The sequence below is a fragment of the Lipophrys pholis genome, assembly GCF_963383615.2.
Source record: "Lipophrys pholis genome assembly, chromosome: 16".
Taxonomy (NCBI): Eukaryota; Metazoa; Chordata; class Actinopteri; order Blenniiformes; family Blenniidae; genus Lipophrys; species Lipophrys pholis.
The window spans coordinates 18,847,738-18,874,035 of NC_137634.1; the positions used below are offsets into that span (position 1 = coordinate 18,847,738).

Here is a 26,298-nt window from a genome sequence, read left to right on the forward strand (position 1 = left end):
AGTTTCCTGGCTGAGTGAGAATGAGGTTTTCTGGTAAACGTGATAAATGATGCTTTGTTAGATGTGTTGGCTGTTATGGCAGCGGCGTGTTTGACGAAAGGCAAGAGGGAGACGATGGAATGACGGGCGATGAGGAAACGACAACGTTATGCTAATGTTTTGGTCTCATTTTTCTTTGCACCCTCTTTGTCTCTGTCCTAGTTCCACGCCCTGCTCGCCTCGGGCCACCCCCACCTCATTCCATCCATCGGCCTCAGTTCCGGCGTCGACTGTGCGACGGACCCCAGCGCGCCTCCTGCCGCTGGGCCGAGGCGTCAGAAAAGCCCCGCGGACCTCCAGGTGGCGTTGTGGACCAGGCAGGTGCAGCACTGTATGGCCTGCCACCAACTTTGGCAGTTCAAGGGCTCCACGTTGGCCTTGGCCATCATCACCTTGGAGTTGGAGGCGTTGACGCCCGACTGGTTCTCCGTGTTCACCGACCTGTTGAAGAAAGCACAGGTGAGGGGAATCTTTGAGGCGAGCAGCAATGCCTATCCCTGTTTGGAGGAAGAAAAAAAAAATGCCTGTGCTTAATCGGTTTCTGATGAGGAGTGACGCCAAACTAATCAGATGGAGCGGCCATTACCTGTTCGCCGGAGGTCTGAGGTCACCACGCCAGTATGCCACAGCAAGACAGGGTTTTCTAAACAAATACTGAAAAGTGCTCATGTATTTACTTTTTGCTAAACAGCTTTGTGTCTTATATATCAACATGCAGGTATTTTTCACATTGAAATCATTTAGAAATACAGTCCTTACAGAGTAACTACAATTGTTATTTGTATGAATGTGGTTAAAAGGACCTTGTCTCTTTTCAAATTGTACTGAACTGCTGGCTACAAACAATGGCGTCCGGGGGAGTTAGCAGCCTACAACCAAACCTCAAACACATCTGGAAGATCTCTGCAGTTTAAACAAAAGCACAACCAAATTCTCATGGAGTGTTTCTGTAAGACGGCAGTAGAGTGAACGTGTACTTGATGAAGATAGTTTCACTACTCGATGTCTATACATGACTTGACCAGAAAAGTTGTAAAACTGAGAATCTGCAGCAGCGTGTTTGGAATCAGTTTTTATTTTTATTTTTGCCTATTCCCCTCCCAGGTGGACAGCGCCGAGTTCATCCACTGCAAGGAGACGGTGGACGAGTACCTGCACAGCCTGGAGTTCTCGCTGCCAAACAACTCCGTCTACATCTTCGACGGCGCCCGGATCCAGGAGGAGCGCCGGGGGCGGGGCGGCAGGGAGGAGGGCGACTCGGACGAGTATTACGACGGCTTTAAGTGTTTGTACAGCGATGACGCGACTCCGGAGAAGGAAGGAGGCAATAGGGAGGCTTTGTTTGAGCAGAAAAGCGTGTCTCCTTGCCCGCCGCTGCACCCTGCTGTCAACTAGTATGTTTTATTGGGTTTTGTTTTGTTTTGTTTTGTCCCCCCCCCTCGCACCGTCCACCTTTTGATCGCACAGGAGTGTTAAAATACATTAAAAGAAAACTCAAGAAATGAGTTCAGCAAGGTAAAATTTAGTTACTGATTCAGTATTTCCTGCACTCTTTCACACACGAGATTTGAACTATATCTCTTTGGTTTAGTTTTATGGGTCCATTTAATTTCTTTACCTATTGATGCTGCAATTTTTGTACTTTTTTGACTTTCATTTTCACCACAGCCTGATCCACCATGTTGAAGATGGAAGACGGTAGCCCATTAGTTGTTGTTGTTTTTTTTTTTTTTGTTTTTTTAAGGGGGACGTCATTGATGACAAGAATGTGCTTATCTTTTTTTTTTTTTATATCTATTTTTGTTGTTGTTGTTGTGAGGTATCTTGGTGCTCCGGTTCCTCCCAGAGCTACAAAGCACTTTGAGATAAAGACAAGCGTGTTGTTGTTGTTTTTTTTTATGCAAATCTATTTTTTTCAGCTTTATTTTAATCTTACTTACTTGTGTTTTGTGTTTATTTGATCTAAAAGCTTTAATTTAGTAACTAAAGATGCAAACTTTTTTTTTTTTTTCCCCTCATGCATCAGTCTGTGTTGATTTGCTTTATGCAACTGTTGTCACACATTAGATATTACTTCAACACTAGAGCAAACTGAAATCCAAATGGTTCTTCTAGCATTCAAGAAGTTAGTGAGGCGTTGTTCTCGTTAACATTTCCAATAATTCTTTTTTTTTTTTTTTGAATACTGTAAAAAAAAAAAGACAACATGCCAACGATACTGTTACATGGATGAAAGTATCCTGTTTTTTTATATTTTGTACACACCGCCCAGCTGTCATCCGTCTCGTCCCGTTACGAGCTTGTAAACTGGCACGACGACACATTTCAGCCGAAACTGCCTTTATTGTCTTCGGATTGGCTGATTACCCAGCACGGGCAGAGCGACTTTACCTCCCCTCTGCCAGACGGCTGAACTCTGAAGACGCCAATCTTCAATCTCCTTTTCTCTTCTCAAAATTTGAGGCTGAAACGTTTCGCTGTGTTCTGTCAATTTTCTCTCCAATGTGAACCGGTTACTGTGTTTTCCTCAATGTTTGCTTTCGATTCGTCGGACCAACAACACAACCGTGACCAATGTAAAGGTTTTTATTTTTTTATCTTCATACTCTCATACCGGGGCAGCTATATCTTTTGGTTTTTATCACCCACAGAAATAAAGCTACGACTTCAAAGGTCTGAAGTATCCGTTTGTGATTTGTCCAAGGGATCTAAAAACACCCGTTTGAGTCAAGGTCATCTGATGTTCGAGTGACGAAATCTACAGCGTCGCTCTTTGCTTTGCTTCCGTTTGACAACTGACCTGATAAATGCATTTTATCTGCAGTGAGGCTACACATGCAATTGAATTCAGTATTCAATATAATCATAAATCAATAAAAGCGTACTAATGTGTCAGGACTTACATATGTGTAACAGTGTAGTACACAGATTATCTTGGCTTCATTAATTGTGAGCAGTTTGCATGTTCCGCCTGCATGTGGAGTTTCTTCCACAGTCCAAAGACAATTGGAATAACTAGTGTCTCTAAATTGTGTGTGACTGATTCTCTGGCTGCTCTGCCTTTGGTCCAATGTCACTGCACTGCCCCTCTGCTTAAAATCTACATAAGCGCTCTCTCAAATTTCTATATTAAAGACAAAGCTGAGAGTGCAGATGCAGTACTTATAAATGTTGAAAACACAAACCTGGGGCTGCAGTAACACAATCCAAACACACTGATTCACAGCTACTGGCAATTTAGAGTCATGATTTAACCTCAGAAGCTGTTGGAGAAAAACCCTCCATGAACAGGAAAAACATAAGTCCCCAACTGGATTTGAACCAGTGCCATCCTCATGTGACACAAGAGCACTAACCACTACACCACTTTTGACTTTGTGGTCATGCTCCTGAAATATTCCAATAGCCATGTGTATATACTTAAGAAAAAAAGAAGTTATATTGATGAACACTAAATTCCTTTTGTACTACAGTTGAAACCAGAAGTTTACATACACTGTGCAAAAAGACAACACTTCTTTTTTTTTTCTCAGGGTCTGAAGTGAAATCAGACCAAACGTCTCCTGTCTCAGGTCCTTAACTTTCTTACCAGTAACTCTGCAGGAATTCTGGCTCCTTCCTCCTGACAGAGCTGGTGTAACTGAGTCAGGTTTGTCGGTCGCCTTGCTCGCACGTGCCTTTTCAGATCTGCCCACAAATTTCCGATGGGATTCAGATCAGGGCTTTGTGATGGCCACGCCAAGACATTGACTTTGTTGTCCTCAAGCCACTTCTTAACTGTTTTGGCAGTATGCTTAGGGTCATCGTCCATTTGGAAAACCCATTGGCACCCAAGTTTTAGCTTCCTTGCTGATGTTGCCTTAATATTCCCACATAATGTTCTTATAAAGCAAAACAGCCCGACCACATGATGCTGCCACCTCCGTGCTTCACAGTCGGTATGGTGTTCTCAGGTCTACAAGCTTCACCCGTCTCCTTCCTGAGCGGTGTGAGGGCTGGACATTCCCATGATGTTTATACTTGCATGTAATGGTTTGAACAGATGAACGCAGCACCTTCAAGCATCTGGAGATTGCACCCAAGGATGAACCGGACTCGTGGAGCTCCACAATTCTCTCCCTGATTTCTTAGCAGATTTCTTTAGATTCTCCCCCATGGTTTCAACGGAAGCGGAGTGTTTCAGGTGTGGCCTTAAAATACATCCCCAGGTGTGCCTTCAATTAACTCACATGTTGTCGGTTAACCTATCAGGATGACGTGACGTCATCATCTGGGCTTCCCCAAGTTGTTTAAAGACATAGTACTTTTTATGTATGTAAACTTTTGACCTAGAAGGGAAAAAAAAAAAAAAATCTCTCAATATTGTGGCATTTAGCAAAATGAAATAATTTGGGTAATCCTAACTGACCTGAAACAGGAGAGGTTTAGTCTGATTTAACTTCAGACAGTGAGAAAAGTGTTACGTGTCTTTTTGCACAGTGAATGTAAACCTCTGGTTCCAAATGTATAATGTTGAAAACAAGTTGGATTCCTCCGACAGTTTGATCACGCCTCATTGTCTTCTGCTGCCCTGGACATGCTGTGTGCGGTTGCCAGAGAGTGATAATGGCCGGGCTGTGTGAGCAGAGTGTGTTGGTGCATTAAAGGATAGAGTACAAAGAGCTCTGAACAGATTGTACTGCTGGATGAGATCCAGTGAACCCAGCAGGTGGTGGACAGCATAATAATAGAGCTGGCAGGACCTTCACAGTCCAACAGAAAGCTGCTGCAAAAGAAAGATCTCAATTACTGTCGTGACTTCCTCTGCTTTCACTGGATCGCTCCCTGTGTGGGTAAAATAAATACTGATGCAGGCAAAGTAAAGAACAGGCAGCTACAGAGGTTCCACACTCCAAACTAAATCACGAGTTTAACCGTGATTGGTGACTCTCAGGTTTGGTCACTTGCAGCTTTCCAATGTTCTCCACCGTCCTCATGTAATCCTCCTGCTTGTTCTGTAAAGTTGGTGACTGTCAATGTGTGATCAGCAGCTTTTATCTCAGGCAAACCTCCACTAACTGATTGAGAAAATGAATGAACGAATGGACAAATAGCCTCATCCCCACTAAAAGTGCTCATATTCATACAGAATATATCGAGAGAAATACATTTAATTGAACAAATTAAAAAAAAAGCTAAATAATAATAATAAATAAGGTTTTTCTGTTTGTCCTGAATTCTTTACATAGCATCACACAACATAGGATAACATAACAGAAACCCTTTTTGAAATTTATTTCACATCTTTTTATTCCCACAAAGAGATCCTAAACCAGTCAGAACACATTTGCAGAGAAACCGCTACCAGACCATTAGGTTTAGGTCAAGATGATAACGACTACTTAGAGTGTCGTGTGCAGGTTAAATCTTAGTCTTTATGAAGATTTTAGGTGTAAGAGTAGCGCATACTAAGATGTATACCTCATGTGTCGCCATTTATCTGGTGTTTTTTATAATGGAACAAAAAAACAGCTGAAAGACAGATGAAGTGAGGAAGCTGCTCTCAAGTGATGAAATGCAGTCATGTGCTGTATTTGTTTTTAAACAGCCGCAGCTTTTGTACACACACACACACACACACACACACACACACACACACACACACACACACACACACACACACACACACACACACACACACACACACACACACACACACACACCCACACACACCCACACACACACACGCGCACACACACAAACGCGCACACACACACACACGTCACTCTCAGGCAAACGTTACCCAACAACGTCTCACACAATGTCGTTCACAAATTTCTCCTCACGCACACACGTGTTTTCGTTCATTCACTGCCTGCCTGCCTCCACACGACTTGCTTTTCCAAACCCGAGACTTAAAACACGTTTTAAATCATGAGGGGGGTGCGCAAACTGATCTCCGTACTCACGTCGGTAAATAAATGTGACTTCATAAACACACTTCATTTCGGCTTGAACTTGAACGTTTTTTATAAATCTTAGACAAACAAGCAGAACCTTTACGAGTTAGATACGTTTAACTACATGACCGTTTTTATAGACATTATGCCACTTTGCAAATGTCACATTGGACTTGAGCTTATTTTACAATAATAAATGATCCCCATGAGCCCGAGAAAGTAGCTGTTTTAATAAAGTGATTTATAGAATGACCTTTTTTCACCTTAAGATTGTAGTGGTTCGCCTACAATCATTATTTGTTTTAAGGTATTTATTTCATTTCTTTTAAAGCTTTAATGAATTTCTTTTATTTATATTTTTCTTATTTCTTTATAACGCTTCTGTGTATTTTTAAAAATTTCTTTGATTTCATTGTAAAGTCCTGTGAATTGCTCCGTGTTTGAATGGGGCTCTATAAATAAATTTGCCTTGCCCTCGCCTCCCTTCTTATAGTACAAAGGCGTTTCTGCCTGAGTTTGCATGCTCTCCCTGAGCACGTGTGTGTGTTTCCTCCCACAGCCCAGAAACATGCACTTGGTGACTGGAAATTGTCAGGAGAGGGTGAATTTCAGTGTGTGCACTGCAAATTATACGACACTTGCCAAGATTGAAAATCTTATTTTTTAGACAAGTAAGATAATTCGGCTTGTTTTATTAGTTATTTGCTTATTTTTAGTCCTTGATTTTACAGTCTAATCTTAAATCATTTTTCAAGATTTAAAATGCACTTGCTGTCACTCAGTCGGCTGGAATCCAGCAGGATTATTTGCTGGTCAAACCTCTCTCCCTCTCCAGTGAGGAATCGGTTGACAGGAAACGCCGACAGCTGCTGCGGCGGAGGTCAACAACCTTCATGCAACTCGGGGGGAGCAAGAGTCTTCACCTGCTCGTGTTTCCCTTTCATCGTCCTCCAGAGTGAATGGACACAAACAAATCATGGCAGAGACGCATCGCAGTCGAGAGGAAGGGGGTGGAGTTTTGCATTTATTTCCAAGGACAGACAGTGAATACAGCTGCTCTCTTCTCCAGCTCCGCGTGTAAACTGGGCCACAGCGAGCAGAGGCTGTTATCCTGAATCCTGTTTGCGTTTACGCGTGCATACTGGCTTCATGTTCGTGTGTCATCAAGACGATCGCTTTACAATAAAGTTAAATCACTAATGGACAATGTACACCGTCAGACTTGCTTCTTACAATAACATATTGGTAAAACTAGTACACTTTGCATATTAAGCTCGGTAAGCTCTATAAAATATTCACATACATTTACTGAGTTACTCTGAAGCAGCACCAGAATATTGCATAGGTTTTGATTAAGACTTTAGGACTATATTATAGGTTGTCAGTACCGGTGCACACGCATGAATATATGCAGTGTGAAGGTACTCAGTTATTGCTGACAATACGCCATTTAAATATGTTGTTTGGGCTCTTCAATACATGGGTGTGTTCTAATGTGAAATGATTAATAAAAGATTAATAAGACACATCAAACCTGGGCATTTCTCACACTGCGAAAACTCAAAAATCTTACCAAGTTTCATGCATAGTTATTGTTCAGTTTCTAGTCAGCACCTAACAAGTAATTCAGACAATTTTCACTTGTTAAATTGGCAGATTTTTTCCACTCATTGCCGGCAAAAAGCTTTACATTAGGGGCAATAGAGGAAATGCTCCTGGTAAGAGTTAGAGATTTCACCCAGGTGTGTTACAGTAGAGTACCAAAAGGTCAAAAGGTTTGAATGGTCTCATTCCTGTGTGGATAGCTGATAAGGTAACGCACACGCGCGCACAAACACACATATACAAAAACGTTTCCCAATCAAAACAACAACATAAAACCAAATTTGCATGAAAGATCCTGAATAAATGAGATGGCCGCAGATGGCAAGTTAACATTTAGTTTCCTCCTCATCTCTCACCATCTTTCACTCGTTTCTCCAATGTGGCATCACCATCACCATCACCATCCTCAGTGTCTTTGGTCCATGTGCACAATGTCAAGATGGAATGTCAAAACAAAATAAACAAAGAAACAAAAGAAACTGATGTCGTTGCTAGGGTGATGGAGGACAAATCCGTGGTCGTGTGTGGGGAGGTGCCCAAAAATTAACTGAAAAAAACCACAAACAAACAGAAAATAAATAAATCGAATGTACGGAAATGACAAATTAACAATAAAGCTGATGAGTACGACAGGAGCAGGGAAGCAGAGAGAAGCTGCAGTTAAAAAGAAAACCACCCGTACTCCGGTGAGTGAAGGGAAAGCAAGAATAGCAATCAGTCCAGTGAAGTTTAGTCAGTCAGATTTTTTTCTCTTTTTTTTTTAGTCCTGGATTTCTGAAATACTGCATTTTATCAGGAGTCCACCTCACAGAGTCAGACGGGTCTGTAAACAGATATTTAATCTAAACACGAAAAGCACAAAAAAACGTGGTCAGCCTGCAATGTGTGCAAGCAGCCACACGATGGCGCAAGACATCTGCGAATGTGAAACGTGTGACTGCTGCACATCTCACTTCAAAACCCTTTGTCTTAATAGGCTGCTTTAACAGCCTCCACAGTTCTTGGAGAATTTCTACAAGTTTTGGTTCAGCAGAAACATTATTTAGGTAATCTTTGGTTAAAAAAAACCAAAACAAACCTGTGAAATATAAATCCAAGGCCGAAGACAATTACAAACAAAATATTTTGCGTGATGCATTTAACATTTCTTTAAAGTAAGCTAAGGTGCAGACAGGGGGAAAAACTAGATCTGAAGTACTTTGGTCTGTTAAAGGTAGATAAATGTTCCTTGAAAGCAGTTTCAACAAATAACAAAAAACTTTTAACAAGACAGTAACTTCAAAACTATGTACTTTACCACGGAGAGAAATAATTCACTCCTGTGCCAAGATACAGATGGCAAGTAACAAAGTATTTATATTTGCTTATTGTACTCAAGTAGATTTTTCAGGTGTGTGTACTTTATTTGATCAATATCTGTACTTTTATTTTTCCTACATTCTTGATTTTTGGCTCATTTGTCCTTATTTTGATCTCTTTGAAGACACTTCAGAGTGGCTACGAAAGAATAAAAGCAGCTGGCAGCAACAGTTCTCTACATTTCATACATAATGTAAAGCCAGAGCAGTACTTTTTTTAAAAAAAAAATTTTATAAAGTGATTTAGCTTTCTACCTAAAATAATTGCTAATTATTATTGTTAGTGTATGTGCATGCATGTCTGTGGATATGACTCCTAAAAAAAGATTAAAGATACCTTAGAAAGGGCCATGTTCAAATAAAATAAAATAAAATAAAAAAGCATATGTTTTGTATTTGAACGCATTTAAGCACCAGTACTTTTGGATTACTACTTAAGTTAAGTTAAATTGACACTTTTTATGTATTTTTTCATTTTTTTTATGATTCATTTTCAAATGAATCAACCAATGGTTGTCTTTAAAGTAAAGTATTTACTACACTTTTGTGCTGCCTGAGCTCAATTCTGCTTCACCTACTTAAAGCTTTGGGCTGCCTGTGAAAGTGAGGCAGAGAGTTCACTGCCTCCTCCCCGAGTATCCTGAATAATTAGAGCGAGGCAAAAGGAAAGAGTGAAAGCACAGGAAATGTTAAGCTTGGGCAGGACAAAAAGGGGAAGAAGTTTCCCTGACACATGCCAGACCGATATAATGGCTGTGATACTTGTGTGTTAGAGATAGGTGGAGATCAGCGAATCTCCTGCTTTAGGGTTAGCGACAGCTAGACAACGAAAACAAGGCGGGATGAGACGGGAGAGAATCAAAGAAAAAGGCGGCTTTTTAAAACTAACCTGAAGAAAGGAGCAGAGTTCGGGGAGGGGAGAAGCTGCTTTCGCTCAAGAAAAACAAATAACATAAATGAGTGATAAAGAGGAGGGAATGCCTTACTTTTTCTTGTCCTTGTCTTTCTTGAGGGGCTGAGATAAGGACAGCGTCTCGGCTGCCATCTTCTTCCTGTTGAAGGCGTTCATCTCCTCCTCCAGATCTCGCCGCTTCTCCTCCACCTTCCTCTTCTCCTCCTGGTGCATCCGCTTCAGCTGCTCAAACTTGTCATGGAGCTGCGTGTCAAGGAGGGGAGGAAGATAGGACGGGGAGGAAAGAGGTCAGCAAGACATGTGAAGACAATGTCATCAAGTAGAGGACACCCAGGGGGAAAAAAACTGTCTGAATTAATCTACAGTCGCACTCAAGTACAATTATAAAATTAGTGGCAAATCATAAAAAAAAATGTTTTTAAAAAGCAATTACTCTTCTGTTAGACATTTAAAATTAGCAGACACTTAAAAATAAAGGCGACTTTTCTCCAGAAACTAAATGTTCATACGCCACAAGCATATCTGAGGCAGCAGATGTTGAATCACGTTTTGCTGTGGATGCTTCTTTTTGATGTATTTATAGGGCGCTGCAGAGAAAACAAGTGTACGCCGGTACAAAGGCAATCAGTCCATGCAGATTTATGGGGTCAGGGAGACAAGGGGCGAATTTGGACATGGTGTGTTGTTTAACTGGTGTCCATAGCAACGTGGACATGCTACAGTTGGTACGTCTGTAACAGGGAAGACCCGCTGGTGAAATAGCGCCCGCAATGAGATGCAAGGATAAAAAAGAAAACAAACCTAAAAATAACTAAATAAAATTAGCGGGAATTTGTGGACTGAAGAGCGTTGTTAAAAAGAATCCGGATGCATTAGGCAGTACACGCTTTTTTACTGCTCAATATGAAGTAAAGTTCAACTCACCTAATGTTTAAAATGAATAGTCAGACTTTTTTTTCTTAGTTTTCTTTCCCCATACTGACCTCCCTCTCCTTTTCTTTCAGTTCTGCTTCCGTCTCTTTCACTTTGTTGACGAACATCTGTCGCATCTCCTCTTCTTTGCGTTGCAGGTCGCCCAGGAACTCTTTCCTCTTGGCCTCGTACGTCTCCTGAAGACTGCAGAAAAGAAACGGGGGGGGGACAGAGAGGTGGGTGTAGAGCTAAAAATAGACCAGGTATTGTCTGTGAACACTAGAGGCTTTCCATGACTTTTGATGGTTGGGTTGGTCTGTGGTTCCTGATTTTGTTTGTGCACAAGTGTGTCTGTGTGTGACTGTGTGAATCCACGGTGTTCGCCCAGATCTCACTACCTGAACGGCTGGCTGTCAGGATCTGTGTCTTTGAAGCCCATCTCCTCCAGCTTGCAGCGCCGGTACAGCTCGTAGTGGCGGGCGTGCGTCTGCTCCCTCAGATCCTCCATGTTTACTCTGATCAGCATCTCTCGGAGTTTTACGAAGTCGCAGTGGCTCTCGTTCTCGACTGGAAGAGGAAAACACAGCACAGTTAGAACAGTTTTAGAAGAAAACTCAGGTGATCATCTTGGTCTTATCCTCCATGACAGACCGTGTGAGGGTTGAAAATCTGGATCTAATATGGAGTCTGTCTGGGCTCCAGTTTATTTGTTGCCTGGCGGCCTTTTTTTTTTTTTTACACAACATCCCATCTGTCTCTCTATCATTCTTTGATTCTTTTAATCCTTCCTTCCACTGCAGTGATCATTTAGGAACTTCCCTTCAGTTTCACAGTTAGATGACTTCATGGCGTGGAAAGGGCAGGAAGTACTTCCTGCCTGACAGACTGGCCGTAGATTAGAGAGAGGAGGCTCTGGGCATCATTTCCATTCATAGGTCACCTCAGCAATTCAGTGCTTCATGCACTGTTCTGGAAATTTTAATTACTTTTTCACGCTCTGATTAAGGGCTGAACTAAGGTCAGACTGGTAGAAAACCCTGAACCCGTGTGTAACTTTTGATATTTGTCGAGCACAGACACAATTCATCAGTAACAATAATGTCAATAAATCTGTCACTTCAGGCCTTATTAGTGTCCCAAACAGAATACAAATATATACATAATAGTTTGAGATCATATGCAAATTTCTCCAGGATTGCCAACATTAACCCAGAATAAAAATGTAAAATGATGTTCCAAACAGCGGTGACAGTCCTGATTAAAGATTAGATGTTGCAAATTGAAACTAAAAAAGTGGTAATATCCTCCAAATTGTATAAAAAATTGTTTAAATGCCTTTCCAGGCAGGGGAAAGTATTTAATAGCCTGTGAGGCATTTTTTGACCTCCCACCTTGACTTTGTAGGACGTGCAGACACCCTGTAGCCAAAATCAACCCTGCCGGCTTCCTTTCTACAATGGTCTCATAAAGAAAAATCACTCCAGCTTTAAAGGTTTTTTTTTTCTCCTTAACCACATTTTCCCTGCATTTACCGATGCAGTGCATCATTCGATGTGGAAACCTGGAAAACTGGTGATTATTTTATACGCTCAATCACCAGCAATTAGTTAAGTGGAGAGCAAAGTGGAGCAACAACTGGGAGCAGCTGTGCTGGAAAAACTGTCAAAGGACAACTCATTAAAATCAGCATGTTGTTTACCTGTTGGAAACAACGGAAGAAAACTCTAAAGCGGCAGAGTAAAACATCCAGACCTGAGGGTTGGGGGGGGGGGGCAATCTGGCTTGCGGGACGTTGCAGTGTTAAAAGTTTTCAGTAAATGGAAATGTGATGGGTTAAGTTCAGCCAAAGAGACGTTAACATGTGAGAGCAGCGATCATCATCTGACTACCTTACCGCTACCAAAACAGAGTTAGCATGAGAGCTATTTAGGGGAAAATTGACGTCAAATCGTCAGTACTTGACACCTAATGAGCTGAAATCGGGTTGTATGCGGCCTCTGAACTAAAAGGAGATGCTGATGCTAACTGAAGACACGTGCAGACTGAAGGCACGTGGCTCTCCAGGTACTGTCGTTAATCCCCGAGGAGGCAGCAAGTGAAGAGAAAAAGGATGTACAGTTAAATAACGCCACCAGCTGTGAGCTTGGCAGGATGTAAAGACAACGATACTGACATTGAAAACACCCAATTAGCGCAACATTTAGCTCTTAATTGGCGTCAGACTAGTAGAAAGCTGCCAGCAGTGCATGATAGCAAACCACAATTAAACATGTCCAAGCAGTCCAAATATAACAGCGGAAAAAAAAAAGAAGAAAAAAACCCAATTCACTTCCTGTCTTTCTTGGCTACTTTGACGCTTTGGAAACCGAGAATAAATTCACAAAGATGTTGAACGAGACTCCCCGTGCAACTGTGCACATCACTCAGTTGCATTTTTCGCTCTAATTTGCTGGCTAACCACACATCATTAGTGGAGGACCATGAGTTTAAAAAAAGAAGTGAACACTTCTCAGAGGCCGCATCCAGGCTCCTGACATTGCCTGTTCATTTGGCATCTAATATCCTCTCTGTACTGGCCCCCCCGCTGAGGACTGAATGAAGGCCAATCCTGCGACTGACTGCAGCACTGAACCCTGAAGATATCCAAACACAGGCCGTCTCTGATGCACACCGACCGACACGAGAGCACACCAGCATGAAATCTTCAAACTCACAGAGAAACCAGACGAGGCCGCAAATAGTTCTACAGCTTTAGAAAATAAAGAGCAACTGACACATGAAAGTGGCATGTTGACTTAATTAGAACTTACTGTATAAGATTACCATATTTTTTGAGAATTCAAGTTATTTTTTCTTGTCGTTTGGCTGATCAATGGCAGCTTAAAATGAGATATATATGTGAAAACATGCTGGAATGTACGTACCATCTGAGACCTCTTGATGTCACTGTATAACAATGGAATGCTGCTACATTACCACCAAAAAAAGTATTTTACTGACAGCGCAAGTACACACAAGTAAAAATAATCAAATATGCAAGCAAAAATGGGACCAGGAGACTTTTGGTATCTATACCATTATGTGAGAATATAAAAATTGCCTCGATCTTTCAGGCTCTGGCATCATCTTTTCAAAATGACATGAAAAACTCAGGGGACTTTTGTGGAAACTTATCCACCAGTGTGGAATTTTTAGTCTGGAAAAAAAGGTATTAATTAAGCTGTGTAGTGGAGGCCCCATTTACACGACATTTTCAAGTGAAAACGCAGAACTTTCATTGTGTTGTAGGCAGAGATTTGAAAGTAACAAATTACATTTACTGTTGTATACTTGTACTTTTTAAGCTGTTTTGTGAACTCTGTAATTTTACTTTTACTCAAGTAAGTTTTTTTTGTTGGTCTTTTTTTTTACTTATTGTACTCCACTACATTTTCAATCATATCTGTTACCAAGTAAAATCTTTAAATTTAAAAATATTGTGCCCTGGAAATACTGTAGTGAATGATGGGTGGGAGAACAAATTGCCGATAATGTCACAATAAAGACGTTGGTGGTATGGATCCAGCGCAAAGTGAAACCTTGTCGACTTCTGCCGAATTTGAACTCGAATAAAATGATGTGAACGCCTGGCCATATTTCACAATCCCTGTGTCGACGGTGAAAACGCTGCTACCTCACACCACAGCTGTAGTACATAGTTCTACAGAATAGATGGACAATAAGAACAGTTCCAACAGATCAGACACCATGTGAGTCATTCCTAATATATCTGCAACAGCGGTATAGAACACAATTTGAAAACATATGAAGCAGTCTTTATTAACCTCTGGAAAAAAGACAACAACAGAGAATATGTCCATGTCTCCGTCCAAATGCCGACAACATTAAATGTACACAATAAAACAAGCACATGAGGAAACACTAAGGATCTGCTCTATGTCACAGCTGTCTGGAGTTCAAAGATAACAATGCAGTAAGATCCTGAGGGAAGATAGACCCACAAACACAAGCAGAAACCGAGCTTGCTTCGATTACTCTTTTTGTCAGCGCACAGTCCTGCCTCTGTCTTTCTTCAAGTCCATGGAAACTTCTCATGACTCTTCGAGAGGTTACCATAACCCGTCTATATATCATCTGGCATCCACAAACTGTTTCCACGGACAGAGTATCCTTTCACCCGGCTGTCGCTTGTACTTGTAAAACACAGAGACTTCTGTCCCCGTCCGTCTCAGTCCTCAGATACTGGGACAAAGTGTGTTAAATGAAGGATGAGCCTTCAGTGTGAAAGCAAGGCTGCCTAAGTGGAGCTGTGGTTCTCTTTTATCACAGCTCACATTTGTCGTGAGGCAGTGATGGAACATCTTGACTAGAGAGTTACGTGCAGACAAGATGGGAATTAAGAAACGATAAATAGAGTGCACGGGAAAAACAATTCCTCTTCGTGGACAATGATCAGAACTTCAAACTAAATGACAAGAAGGTCGTATATCAGGCATATAAATAGCACATATATATTTAGACGATACTTCTGGCAGTACCAGATTACATTGGTATTGACACCATTCAGAATTTACCGTAACTGCATATATACTATTTCACACATATTTATAACACAATAATGTAATTGTGTGTGGACAGAAGGATATTTACTGCTGTCCTCCTTTCACGGGTGCCCATGGGAGAAAATAAATGGACAACTAATGCATGTGTGAACACGTATCAGCTTACAAGTTATTGATTCATAAACTGTGGTGCAGTATGTATGAAAGCTCCCTGTGGAAGAAAGTCAAGATAAAACTTGTAATTAAAGAAAAAATTTATATAAAATTGAATTTGACAGTCTTAATTAAAAATGATATTGATGGAAATCAGATGTTATTCTTCTGGTTCGCTGCAAAAATGATAAAAGAGGTGTTGTGCCGAATAATGGTGAAACTTGTGATCGTTTCATAGCTAATCCGTCAAGCCTTTGCGACTATGGTCGTACTGGGGCTAGTTAAAGAACAAATCATACAACATTTGGAAACTAGTGCTCTACATATAAAAATAATTTCCAAGTTTCTGTATCCTGCGTATTACAGTCGGTATTTTACCATGTTCAACAAATGATCTACCACCTGTTAACTGGCCTGTAAACTGGCAAAGCAAAGAGAAAAGAATGGTTTGTGATGGACACAAACCTCAAAAGTGGATGAGCTTAGAGTAAAGCTGAGATCTTTACTGTTGCAAACAGATTGGAGATCTGCCTGTTACAGGACTGGACTGCAGCCTCGTTCTGACTAACGGGAGTCCATAGCAATCGTTCCCCGAGGGGATACGCAGCAGGCTTTAAAAATAACCACAGAGCACCCTCAGAGGGTTGGGGAATGAAGAGTGGTCAGTGGATAATGACGGAAGAGAAAGAAGGGAGAGTGGTAAACCAGAGAGGAGGGAGCGAGGGCAAAGATGGTGGGAGGAAGAACTTCTCCTCCCATGTGAGCAGCGATACTCTCCCAGCACATCTCTGTGTGACATTATTAAATCTAACTGTTTGCCGTCAACTGGCAAACACACAGGAATATGCTGTGGGAAATAAAAATCCCAAGAACCTTGACTCAAGCAGTAACGCCTCTGAGGGCAATGCCTAACAAGACACAGGCACACAGCATGTAGGGAAACATATAGTACATAAAGATATACAATTATATCTCACGTGCATGCAGATATGCAGCTCCCCAAAACAATCTCTACCCTTGGTTACAATGTCACTCTGCATGAAGTCACACTCGCAGCCGCGGAGGGCGCGCTGCATTTACAGGGTATAAATAAACGGAAAGACTGTGGGATGCACTTGCCGCTTCGCCACGAGCGGGAAACATCTTTCACCAAGGGTGCTGATGAAGGCTCAGCTGCTGAGTAAAACATCCTCATAACAAAGAGACGAGTCCGGCACAATCCCTCCCGTTCCATGTTTATTCAGTGATAAGACAAAATGTTAAATTTCACTTTCAAGATTTTCATTTATCCAAAGAAAAAAAATAGACATTCATTTGTCTGTTAGCTCTGTAAAGAATAGAGTATATGAGTTGGGTTTTTTCCCCCCCAAAGTGAAAGCAGTTTACCTTGATCTCCATAGATCTTCTTTTTAGTGTGTACTTATGGCTTGGGATGGAAAAAGAGCCACATGAACAGTCACACAATGGCTGACATACTGAGCTCCATACCTCCTCACCCACTTTCAGACACACTCACGATGCAGCAAAAATAACAGACCACCCTGAAAGCAAACTCTTCATGACAGGCAAAAGAGACATCCATCCAACTTCTATAGAGCCTGTTACTGCACATCCCCCCCCCTCCCTCCTGCTCATCCAATTGTAAACAAACATGGCGGACCCGCAGTGGTATGACTCGCAGTCCGTGTTCTAGTTTTATCGTCCATATCAGTAGTTTTATAGTTGAGACACACTCCTGATAGGATCCAATGCATCATCAGTCCATGCAGATGTCGGATGCTCTCCATTTTCTTCACATTTATAGTGTATAGATCGTTTGCACTGACGTCATGAATTTCCCATGATCCTCTCTGATTCCCTAGTGTCCGCCATCTTTTATGACAGCTTTTATTTACAACACACCAGTAACTGTTGAGGAAGGCGCAAAATATTTAATTTCATATTGTGTTGGTGATTTTTTTTGAGGGGATTTTCAACACAGACTTACAGTAGTAGATCTCTACCACATTGTAGACATACTCATAGATCATTTACTATACGGTGTAGACTGTAGGCTCTCTACACATACGGTGAGCGATCTACTAGCATATGTCTACGCTGTCGGCTCATTGAAGCAGACATTCACAGACGGGACAGATTGACGGCAGAGTTAATTTATTAATAGTTCCTCATTATTTCTCCGACAGGGAATTTCTTCACCAAATGGACCGTCTTCAGCAGCCACACAGCACAGCGCTCTGGGAGGTGATGGAGTCCAGGGGTGTAGCTCAATAAGTTACGGTGCAGGTTGTATTGACTATCGGAGTAAACCGGAGTACTGGAGGAAAACCGCACACACTGAGAGAACATGAAAACTCCACACAGAAAGGCTCCTGTCGGGATATGCACTAGGACCCCCTTTTTTTTTTTAACTGGGACCTTCTGGCTGTGAGGCGAGAAGCTGTGGACTAATTTACACGGACGTCGTGCCTCCATCGTCCTCAAATTTTTTTGCTGTAGGGGTCAACCCCACCGCACTCCTCCATCTTACCGCGATACCTAGCTTTATCTGGAATGTTCAATCCTTGATAACTTTGGGAAAAATCACATGAATCTGATACAAAGATATGCGGTTATGCAGCTGTATACATAAAAGATGGCGGACCAAAGCGAATCTGAGAGGATCATGGGAAATCTGACGTCATGTGCAAACAATCTATTCTCTGCACACGTGTCTGTGTAGTTTCATTACAAAATCAAGTGACAGCGTCCTCCTGTGGCCCGGCATACTAACTATATCATTGTCTCCATGTCCGCTGCTGCAGTGTAAACACACTCCTTTTTTAGCGGCTTAGGTGTTGTCACGTGAAACGTTGTCATGTAAACGGGGCCTTAGAAATGCCAGTACATCCAAAACAAACATTTCTGGAAAGTGGGGGGGGAAACTGGAGTAAACCTCAGAAGGCCCACACACACATACACACACACACACACATAACATGCAAACTCTGTAGAAAAAGCCAAGACTCAAACCATCTATAATATTTCTCACCGTGAGGTGAGAGTACTAATCACTACCCCAGACAGCTTGAGGAGCACTTAAACTGAGGTTGTAAATGAAATCTTAATTAGTGCCATTGATTATGTTTTAATGACTAATGAAAAGCTGCGGAGTTTCGTTGCTTACATAGAGCAAAGAGCTCTTTAAAATAGCAACCAAAGAGAAGTGATTGAGAAGTAATTAATCCTTCGATGTCGGCTCTTCCTATCATTGTGAAGCAGAATTCACCAAGCGTTGGATTGTTCACCCACTAATAAGGAACGTGAGCTGGGATGAGACCGTCGTGAGACAGGTTAGTTTAACCCTACTGATGATGTGTTGTTGCAATAGTAATCCTGCACTTAAGGAAACAATGAATCTCTTTTTTTGGATGCATTTTAACGGTACCAGTGTGGAGAAAATAGTTAAACTGAATCCTTACAATATCTGCAGATTAGCTTACTCAAGCAAAACAAAACATACACGTCATGACTGCCTCCCCTGTGAACCGTCCTCACCTTGCACAACACCCCAGGGGTACTGTCTGGCCCGCACTGTTTTGTTCCCCACTTTGACTTCTTCCACGCTCCCAACCACCGCAAACGGCAGATGGGCCTGCAAAGAAAAAAATGTATATATAAAGGTTAGAGTGTCAAAAAAAGTCAAAAGTATCAGGTTTCACTCGAGGTATTGTCAGATGCTCATTCTAGGTTCCCTCACTATTGGGTTTACACTTTCTTCAAGACTTCATTACCTCATGCAAGTGTTTGTTCTTTATGGCAAAGCAACACTTTCCATTCTAAAGATAAGCTTGTTGTGTGGGGTTTAATAAAACAACAAAAACTAGAGTATTTTCAAATAAAACTCCTTTCACTGTGTTCATCCACTCTTATCTTTCACAAGCAGGCCACACCAGAGCCGAGTGTAACCAGGTTTACATGTGCGCTCTGTTTGAAGTCTAGCATGTGGCTCAGCTGGGGCTGAGGGCCCAATTTTGTTGAGGTGATTAAACACATACACACTTAATCATTAAACTCAGAGCTACTATGCCTTGGTAGTACAGTGAAGCATCGTGGGGAAAATACGGCTGACACCCTACCATCACTGGCACAAGAAAACAAACTACTAATACTAATACTAATAAATGTACATTTATATTTGCTGCATAAACAACAAACTCAAAACCACATCAAGCGTATTTCTCACTGCATTTATCGTGTAGCATGCACCTTATCACTTAATTCGAAACATATTCTAAGCAATTAGTTTATTTTGACATAAGAAATTGTACAAGCAGGTAAATAAAACATGTGCAATTAATGGGTGTCTTTTAACGTTATAATATGTATGAATCCATTCATAATGTGTGTAAATAGAACATCGCTATAAGTTGGCTCGTATTTGCATATATTTTCAGTAAGTTTGTGTATCTGCTGTCACAAAGATGTGGTGTTACAAACTGTCTCCAAAAGAGATGCAGCATGTGTTGAAAGCATGTTAAACATTGTCAACATATGTTGCTGTGACCAGATGTTTAGGTCTGTAAATAAAGAATAACATGAAAACTTCAAAAAGTCTAACAAGTATTTATTTTTTGCCACGATAACAGTGTGGACTTTTAGAAAACACCCTATATTCAGTGAAAAAGAGATTTGTTTTGTTTTTCAGAAATTGCACTTACATTCATGGAGGCATTGATCTCACTGACGGCTTCATCGTCTGTTGGGAACTGATATATCTGGACGCCGTTGCTCACCAGCTCACTCATGATCTTTATTTTGAATTTATGGAGTTCGCTCTTGGAGATTGTGTCCGCTTTGGCAATGATAGGAATTATATTGACCTGAGAAAAAGAAGAGGAAAACAGTGGGGACAGGAGGATTACAAATGTGGAGCTTTGTACTGTTTGTTTGGGGTTTCTTCCCCTCTACAAGACATACACATGAAATCTGCTATGTTGTGGTTTGGTTGGGAGCAGCTTTTTGCCTGACGATGATAAATGCTGACAAAAACAAAATGTACCTGTCAGGGTTAATACATTGAGAGAAGAAGCTCAAAGACCAAAAGTAAATGCTTCCAGTGCTTCAAAGATTACAGCTCTTAACCTCCTTTTGTCGCCAGATCACGAACAAACACTGTAAACACAGGAAGCTACATTAAACATGCTCAGGTTAAAAGGAGGCTGGGGAAGCATATAGACTCGCATGCAACAAACCCGAGCGGTGAATAAGCTCAGTCAGAACCCCGACAGATATGTAAAACAAACAGTGATTATGAAAACAAACGACACTCAATGTACAATCAGCAGCAGATGTGCAGGAATAAACATTCCTCTGTACGGCTGCATTACCCAAGTCACTAACGGGGAAGATGGGGTGAACTCCCACAGATTCACTCATCAATTCCTCAGACTGCCTTAGAGCAAAAATCAGAGCGTGTTAAGAGTCAAATTACAACCTCATTACACAATATTGGATCATTAAGTTTCAGTAGCGTGGCTTTTATCGGATCTTAACCCTTTAACAAACTATGTTCAGGAATCGCTGTCCGGTGCAAACATGAGCCTTGCATGGCCACTGAAGGATGTGAATGTCCAGAGTCTGGACATGGTCACTGAATAACAAGTGGGTGGTGATATAAGTCTGCTTCCCACAGCTGGGAAACCCCAGCCGACCAAAGGCCACTCTCACATACTTCTTCATGATTGTTCTGTAAGAAGGAGAAACACCAGCTGTAACCACATTAAAGTCGTTCACATGAAGCTTAATGGATCAAAAGTAAAAAATGATATTTGTGGTTCTTCATACTTTTAGCTCACCCTTCAAATATGTCTCTATGAACATGTAGAGCAGATGATCAATGACACAGTTTGAGACTCATTATTGCCAAAATATACATTGAAAGGAATTTTTTTTTTTTTATGTAATACTTAGAAGATAAGTGGTTATGTTTCTGTGGAAACATAAATAGCAAGTAAGATTTTGTTGGAGTCAGTAATTTAGCAAATTTCTCAACACTGCTTTATATGTTAAAAATGTCACATCAAAAAACAATGACGTGTCTTTTAAAAATGCTATGTGGGGCTCGGCACATGAACTTTCTAAGGAATTGTTTTAATGCTATTAAAATAAAAAATTTGCAAATATGACGATTCTCACGCCACTTCGGGAGTTACAAATAGTAGGTTTTCCGAATATTTTGAAACACTCTGGTAGACATTTTTGGATTCATAGTTTACAATTATGTTGCATAACTCGCAGCAGAGACTCAAAACAGTATTAAATGATGTCGATGGTAAATTTCAACACATTAAGACCTGAGGAAACATTTGGACGTGAACCACTCTGAGCATTTGCAGAGTCTGCACATTTGTTGACTCGAATCTGAATTCAGAAATCCCAACAGCTAATCCTGCAAAAACTCCTGAGAAGTCTGCTTCTCTAACCTCTACACCACCACTGCCCCACGCTGAACGCAGAACAGCTTCATGGAAACAGCTTTTTGGAATTTACATCTTGAAATCAAGACAATCTTAACCTATTCCACAAGTCTATTTTTTTTTCAATTAATACAAACAGAAATGTGTTAACATAGAAAACAGGATTACTGTACGTGATAGGTTTGTGAGTCTAAGGGTCTGAAAGGGTTAAAGCAGCTGTGTTTGCTGTTTGTGCTGAAAAACAAGGCCAACTACAATGACGAGTTTGTTGTTTTTAGTAGATTAACATGTGGCTGGTTACTGTAGCATCTCCCTTTAAACCTCCATTCAACTTAATCTATAAAAACTTAAGTTACATCCCTGTTTATGACACAACATAGGGGACAATTTGAAATCTTTGTTTTGCCTGCTGGCCAAAATCAGTTATGCCACAATAGTGGAGAATTCAGTTAAATGTATTACCCCAAATAAAAGTGCCCAATTTAAAACAAAGGGCACCTCTTTCGAGTCTTATCTCTCTTCCAACTGCTGGATTTTCACCCACCATCTGCAGGGAGGGGTGATTCGAACCCCATTTGCAAGAAAAACACCATTGTCTGGTCTTGACAGCAGAATCCACAGACTGAGGGAAAAGCTGCTTCTGGTCTGTTTCCCTGCTTTTTTCCTGTGACAGGACCATCTGGCAGACAGGACGGCTCTGTTCATTTATCTTTAGTTTCCAGATAAAACTTGATAATTACACACAGTGGGGCTCGGCGTGACATGCGTATAATCTGCAGGAGAAGCAAAAAAATGTGACCATGAATGTTGTTGCTTTCGCAGAAGCAGTTAGTTGATTGTGATGAATGAATCAGCAATATTTTCATTTCTGGCAGTGAGCCAGTGAAATAATAAGAGAAACTAGTATCAACGTCTGAATTGTGACAGTTTGCAAATTTCCTCTGTGATTTTGGACTAAAGATTAGAAAAAATAAAAATCAGAGGCTGTCACTTGTCTGATATTTTTAGAATCTTTTCACACAGAGAACAGGGAATCTGTTTATAGAAAACACTGAGACTGATTATTAGTCAACGCCTGTATTTGTCTGTCACTTAGCTGGGTCCCTGTATGAGCTAGTGGAAACCAAGCAGTGTCTTCAATCCCTAGCCAGCACATATCTAGATTAGAAACCAAATAAATAAATACAGGAAAAGTGCAAAAGTACAGTATTTTTTTCGTTGCCTGCACGACTATCGAGGAAATTGAGAAACAACATGAAGTCCATCAACCCTGAAAAACAAAAGAATGTCTTATTCAAACTGTCGTCACTCAACACGGGTCTGTTTGCAGATAAAACAGCAGCCATGCTGCACAAGGAGGAAAGATTCCTGGGACTGAGCCACCGAGGTCAGGCTGGTACTCACCATGGCCACCCACTCAGGCTAAAAACCAGCTCCACTGTTGCAGTCACAACACCGTAAATCATAGAAGAAAAAAAAGAGCCTGTCGACATTTCTGCTGTTTTATACTTGACACACGTTGTCATGCTGTGTGAAGGAAAGAGCCTTGAGAGTAAGTAAATCATGTCTGATAACATTACACGCAAATAAACCAAAGTTGTTCATATGAACCGTTTTGCTCTTACTCATGTTCGGCAAATATATTATATGGTAGCTCATTTCCTATATCGGGATCAAGCTAATAGATTTAGTTTATCATCACTTGCTTAAGAGCAAATGGCGCAGAGATTTGGCAGCATATGGCAGTTTGGACGGTATCAGGAGACAGTTGGCAAACGTAATGTGCCAGGTTTTGATTGCAGTGATGGCTGGTACAGACAGCAGAGAGGCTCAGCCGTCCGGCCCGTCGTCTCACTGCAAGACAAGTCTTAATTTTGGATCTGTGTTCTCCCTGAACTTTGTGTCGGTGCATTCTCGCATCACAATATTCTGGTTATTAACAATAACTCCTAATATATCATGTAATGAATACAAGTCTTCAAAAATAATCACTATGACGATGAGCAGTGTCACACTGTGGTGCGGCGGGTAGAATTCGGAAGTCGTGTTGGGGTCCGGGCCTTCCTGTGTGGGGTTTGCATGATTGCCCTGTGCATGTGTGGGGATTTTTTCTAGGTGCTCAGTTTTCCTCCCACAGTCCAAAGACGTGCATATGGAAGATGGATTACGATAATGAGTGTCTTTCTACGCTCTTCCAGCGGGGTCGCAGCAGGTAGTGATACTCGTGTTTGACTTGGCACAAGTTTCACACCACATGTCCTTCCTGACACAGCCATTAGTGAGATTCTGTGTCCATGGGATTCGAACTCTGAACTTCCAGTCAGATGCTTGCTGCTCCATACGCTAGGTAATTATATTGCAATAAATATGTCATTTTTTAAATTCACTTTGTAAAATCGAGAAAGAAACACAATGAAAACTGTATTTTCTTAAGCAATAAAACTATCAGCCCTTTTTGAAATGTGGCCTTTGTTTTGAACAGTATCAGGGGACATTTGGCAGAGATATGAGAACATACGTTGCTAGTTGGCAGAGGTGAGTGACCAGGTTTCAGTCACAAGTTGACCATCTGGTTGATTCTGGACTTGTTAACAGAGTAGCATCGAAAACAAACAGAGCTGATTTATCACTTTGTCTCCACCAACACTGAAATACTGTGGGAGAAAGTCAATGAAACCCCTCAGGCAGAGGTCATAAATCAATTTAAATGATTTGACATAATTTCATTAACTATATAGAGGAGTCACTTCCAACATGAAGCTTTCTTTAATTGCAGGGTTGTAGATGTCAAAACTCCAGATATAGTGGAAGGTATGATTTTTATTGATCCATTAAATATTTCACACCATCCCAACATAATAGTCTACAAAGTTACTGCAATTGAAGTTAAACGAGCTCATAACTAATGGATGTCAGCTTCTCTTTCGTCTCTTCGGAGCTATGTGATAGTTTTAAGGTTGTCCCTTTCAGTATTTCCACATGATAATGATTTCAGCTCAGAAATTGAAAAGGTGTTTGTAACATAACCTGTATTCTGCATTATGAGATTGTTGAGAATTTATAAATACGTGTCTTTTTTTATTATAAGCATAAGCATTTTACGGGCAATCTTTCAGGCATTTTTCAGGCAACTCAACGGGAAATAAAATGGGAAAACTCAACTAATCAAATAAAAGAAACGTGACCATTTAGCTCTCCAACAAAATATAAAGAAATACTATTTTAACCTCGATATGACTTCAACATAAAAAATATACTTGCAGGCTTTTTCCGACTCAATAATTCTCGAGAAAAGTGTCACCGCTCCCTTTTTTTCACGCTCCAAATGCTGGTGTGATGAGTGTGTTCTGAGGCAATGACAGTTATTGCAGTTAGAGTTACTCGGTGGATAGAAACTAGCCAATAATCTGAGCGGTAATAGTCCCACAAGAGCAATCAAAAAACCACAAATCGATGTTTTTGAATGTCACTATTGACTGGCATTCACTTCTGCGCCCCACAACTGACATGTATACTGCAAATATGTCAAACTGGGCTCTAAGCATGGTGTACATACATTTAGGAATGAAATAATTGGCTATTTATGGATGATGATGGGGAATATCATAAGTTTATTTCAATGTTTTCCTGAAACATGCAGTATATTGATAGTTATGGAGTTATGGAGCAACAAACAGTAGGCTGGGATGGGCTCCAGCGCCCCGCGGCCCTAAACTGGATAGGCGGGTTAGAAGATGGGTGGATGGATGGAGTTATGGAGCAATTTCTACAGAGACAGCTCCGTATATCCACTTCAAAGAATGTCATGTGATCTTTCAGTGATATCCGATACAACACTGTTCAATTGAACTGTTTGTCACGACAATAAAAAAAAAAACCAGAGGACACACCCTGGTAGATAGATCAAGAATCACCACATATCAGTGAAATTCACAATGAGAAGGAGGTCAGATTACAGCAAAGCAGATATAACCAAAACAAGAGCATGCGTGTGTGTATGCGTGGTTTGCCGGGTTGGAAAATCCCAGCACTTCCATACAAATTCATGTATTAGTATAACTTGTGTGTACCTTGCTGTCCAGCTTTTTCATCGTGACAAGGTCCAGGGACTTGAGAGAGTGTCCCGTCGGGGCGATGAAATAAAGGCAGATGTGGATCCTGGTGTCATGGTAGTTAAAGAGCGAACGCTTGATCTTCAGCTCTTCCTGGAGATAGTTTTCAAACTGGGTGTCAATGTAGTCAACGATGGGCTTGTAACTGAGGAGAGAGAAAGAGGAACCTTTAGCATTCCAGTCTGTGTGCAAAAGCTAAATATTTATCTTCTTCCTCTTTCAAAAGTGATGAATATAAAAAGGAACA

General features: G+C 41.0%; 1 protein-coding gene across 3 annotated transcripts in view; it reads right to left on the minus strand.

The window, feature by feature from the left end:
• Positions 1-213: 213 nt before the first annotated feature.
• septin8a (septin 8a) overlaps positions 214-26,298 on the minus strand; it is a 39,965-nt gene continuing 13,880 nt past the window's right edge. The window contains exons 4-10 of one of the 3 annotated variants that reach the window (XM_080483904.1): positions 26,010-26,196; positions 20,182-20,343; positions 19,019-19,115; positions 11,165-11,333; positions 10,838-10,970; positions 9,928-10,097; positions 214-480 (exon numbers count right to left, since the gene is read on the minus strand). In XM_080483904.1, the coding sequence (XP_080340030.1) occupies positions 315-480; positions 9,928-10,097; positions 10,838-10,970; positions 11,165-11,333; positions 19,019-19,115; positions 20,182-20,343; positions 26,010-26,196 (1,084 nt within the window). In that variant the 3' untranslated portion in view covers positions 214-314. Of the gene's footprint in view, positions 481-6,969; positions 8,131-9,830; positions 10,098-10,837; positions 10,971-11,164; positions 11,334-19,018; positions 19,116-20,181; positions 20,344-26,009; positions 26,197-26,298 lie in introns of those variants that run through there. The other 2 variants (XR_013936131.1, XM_080483903.1) reach the window with 2 other exon arrangements.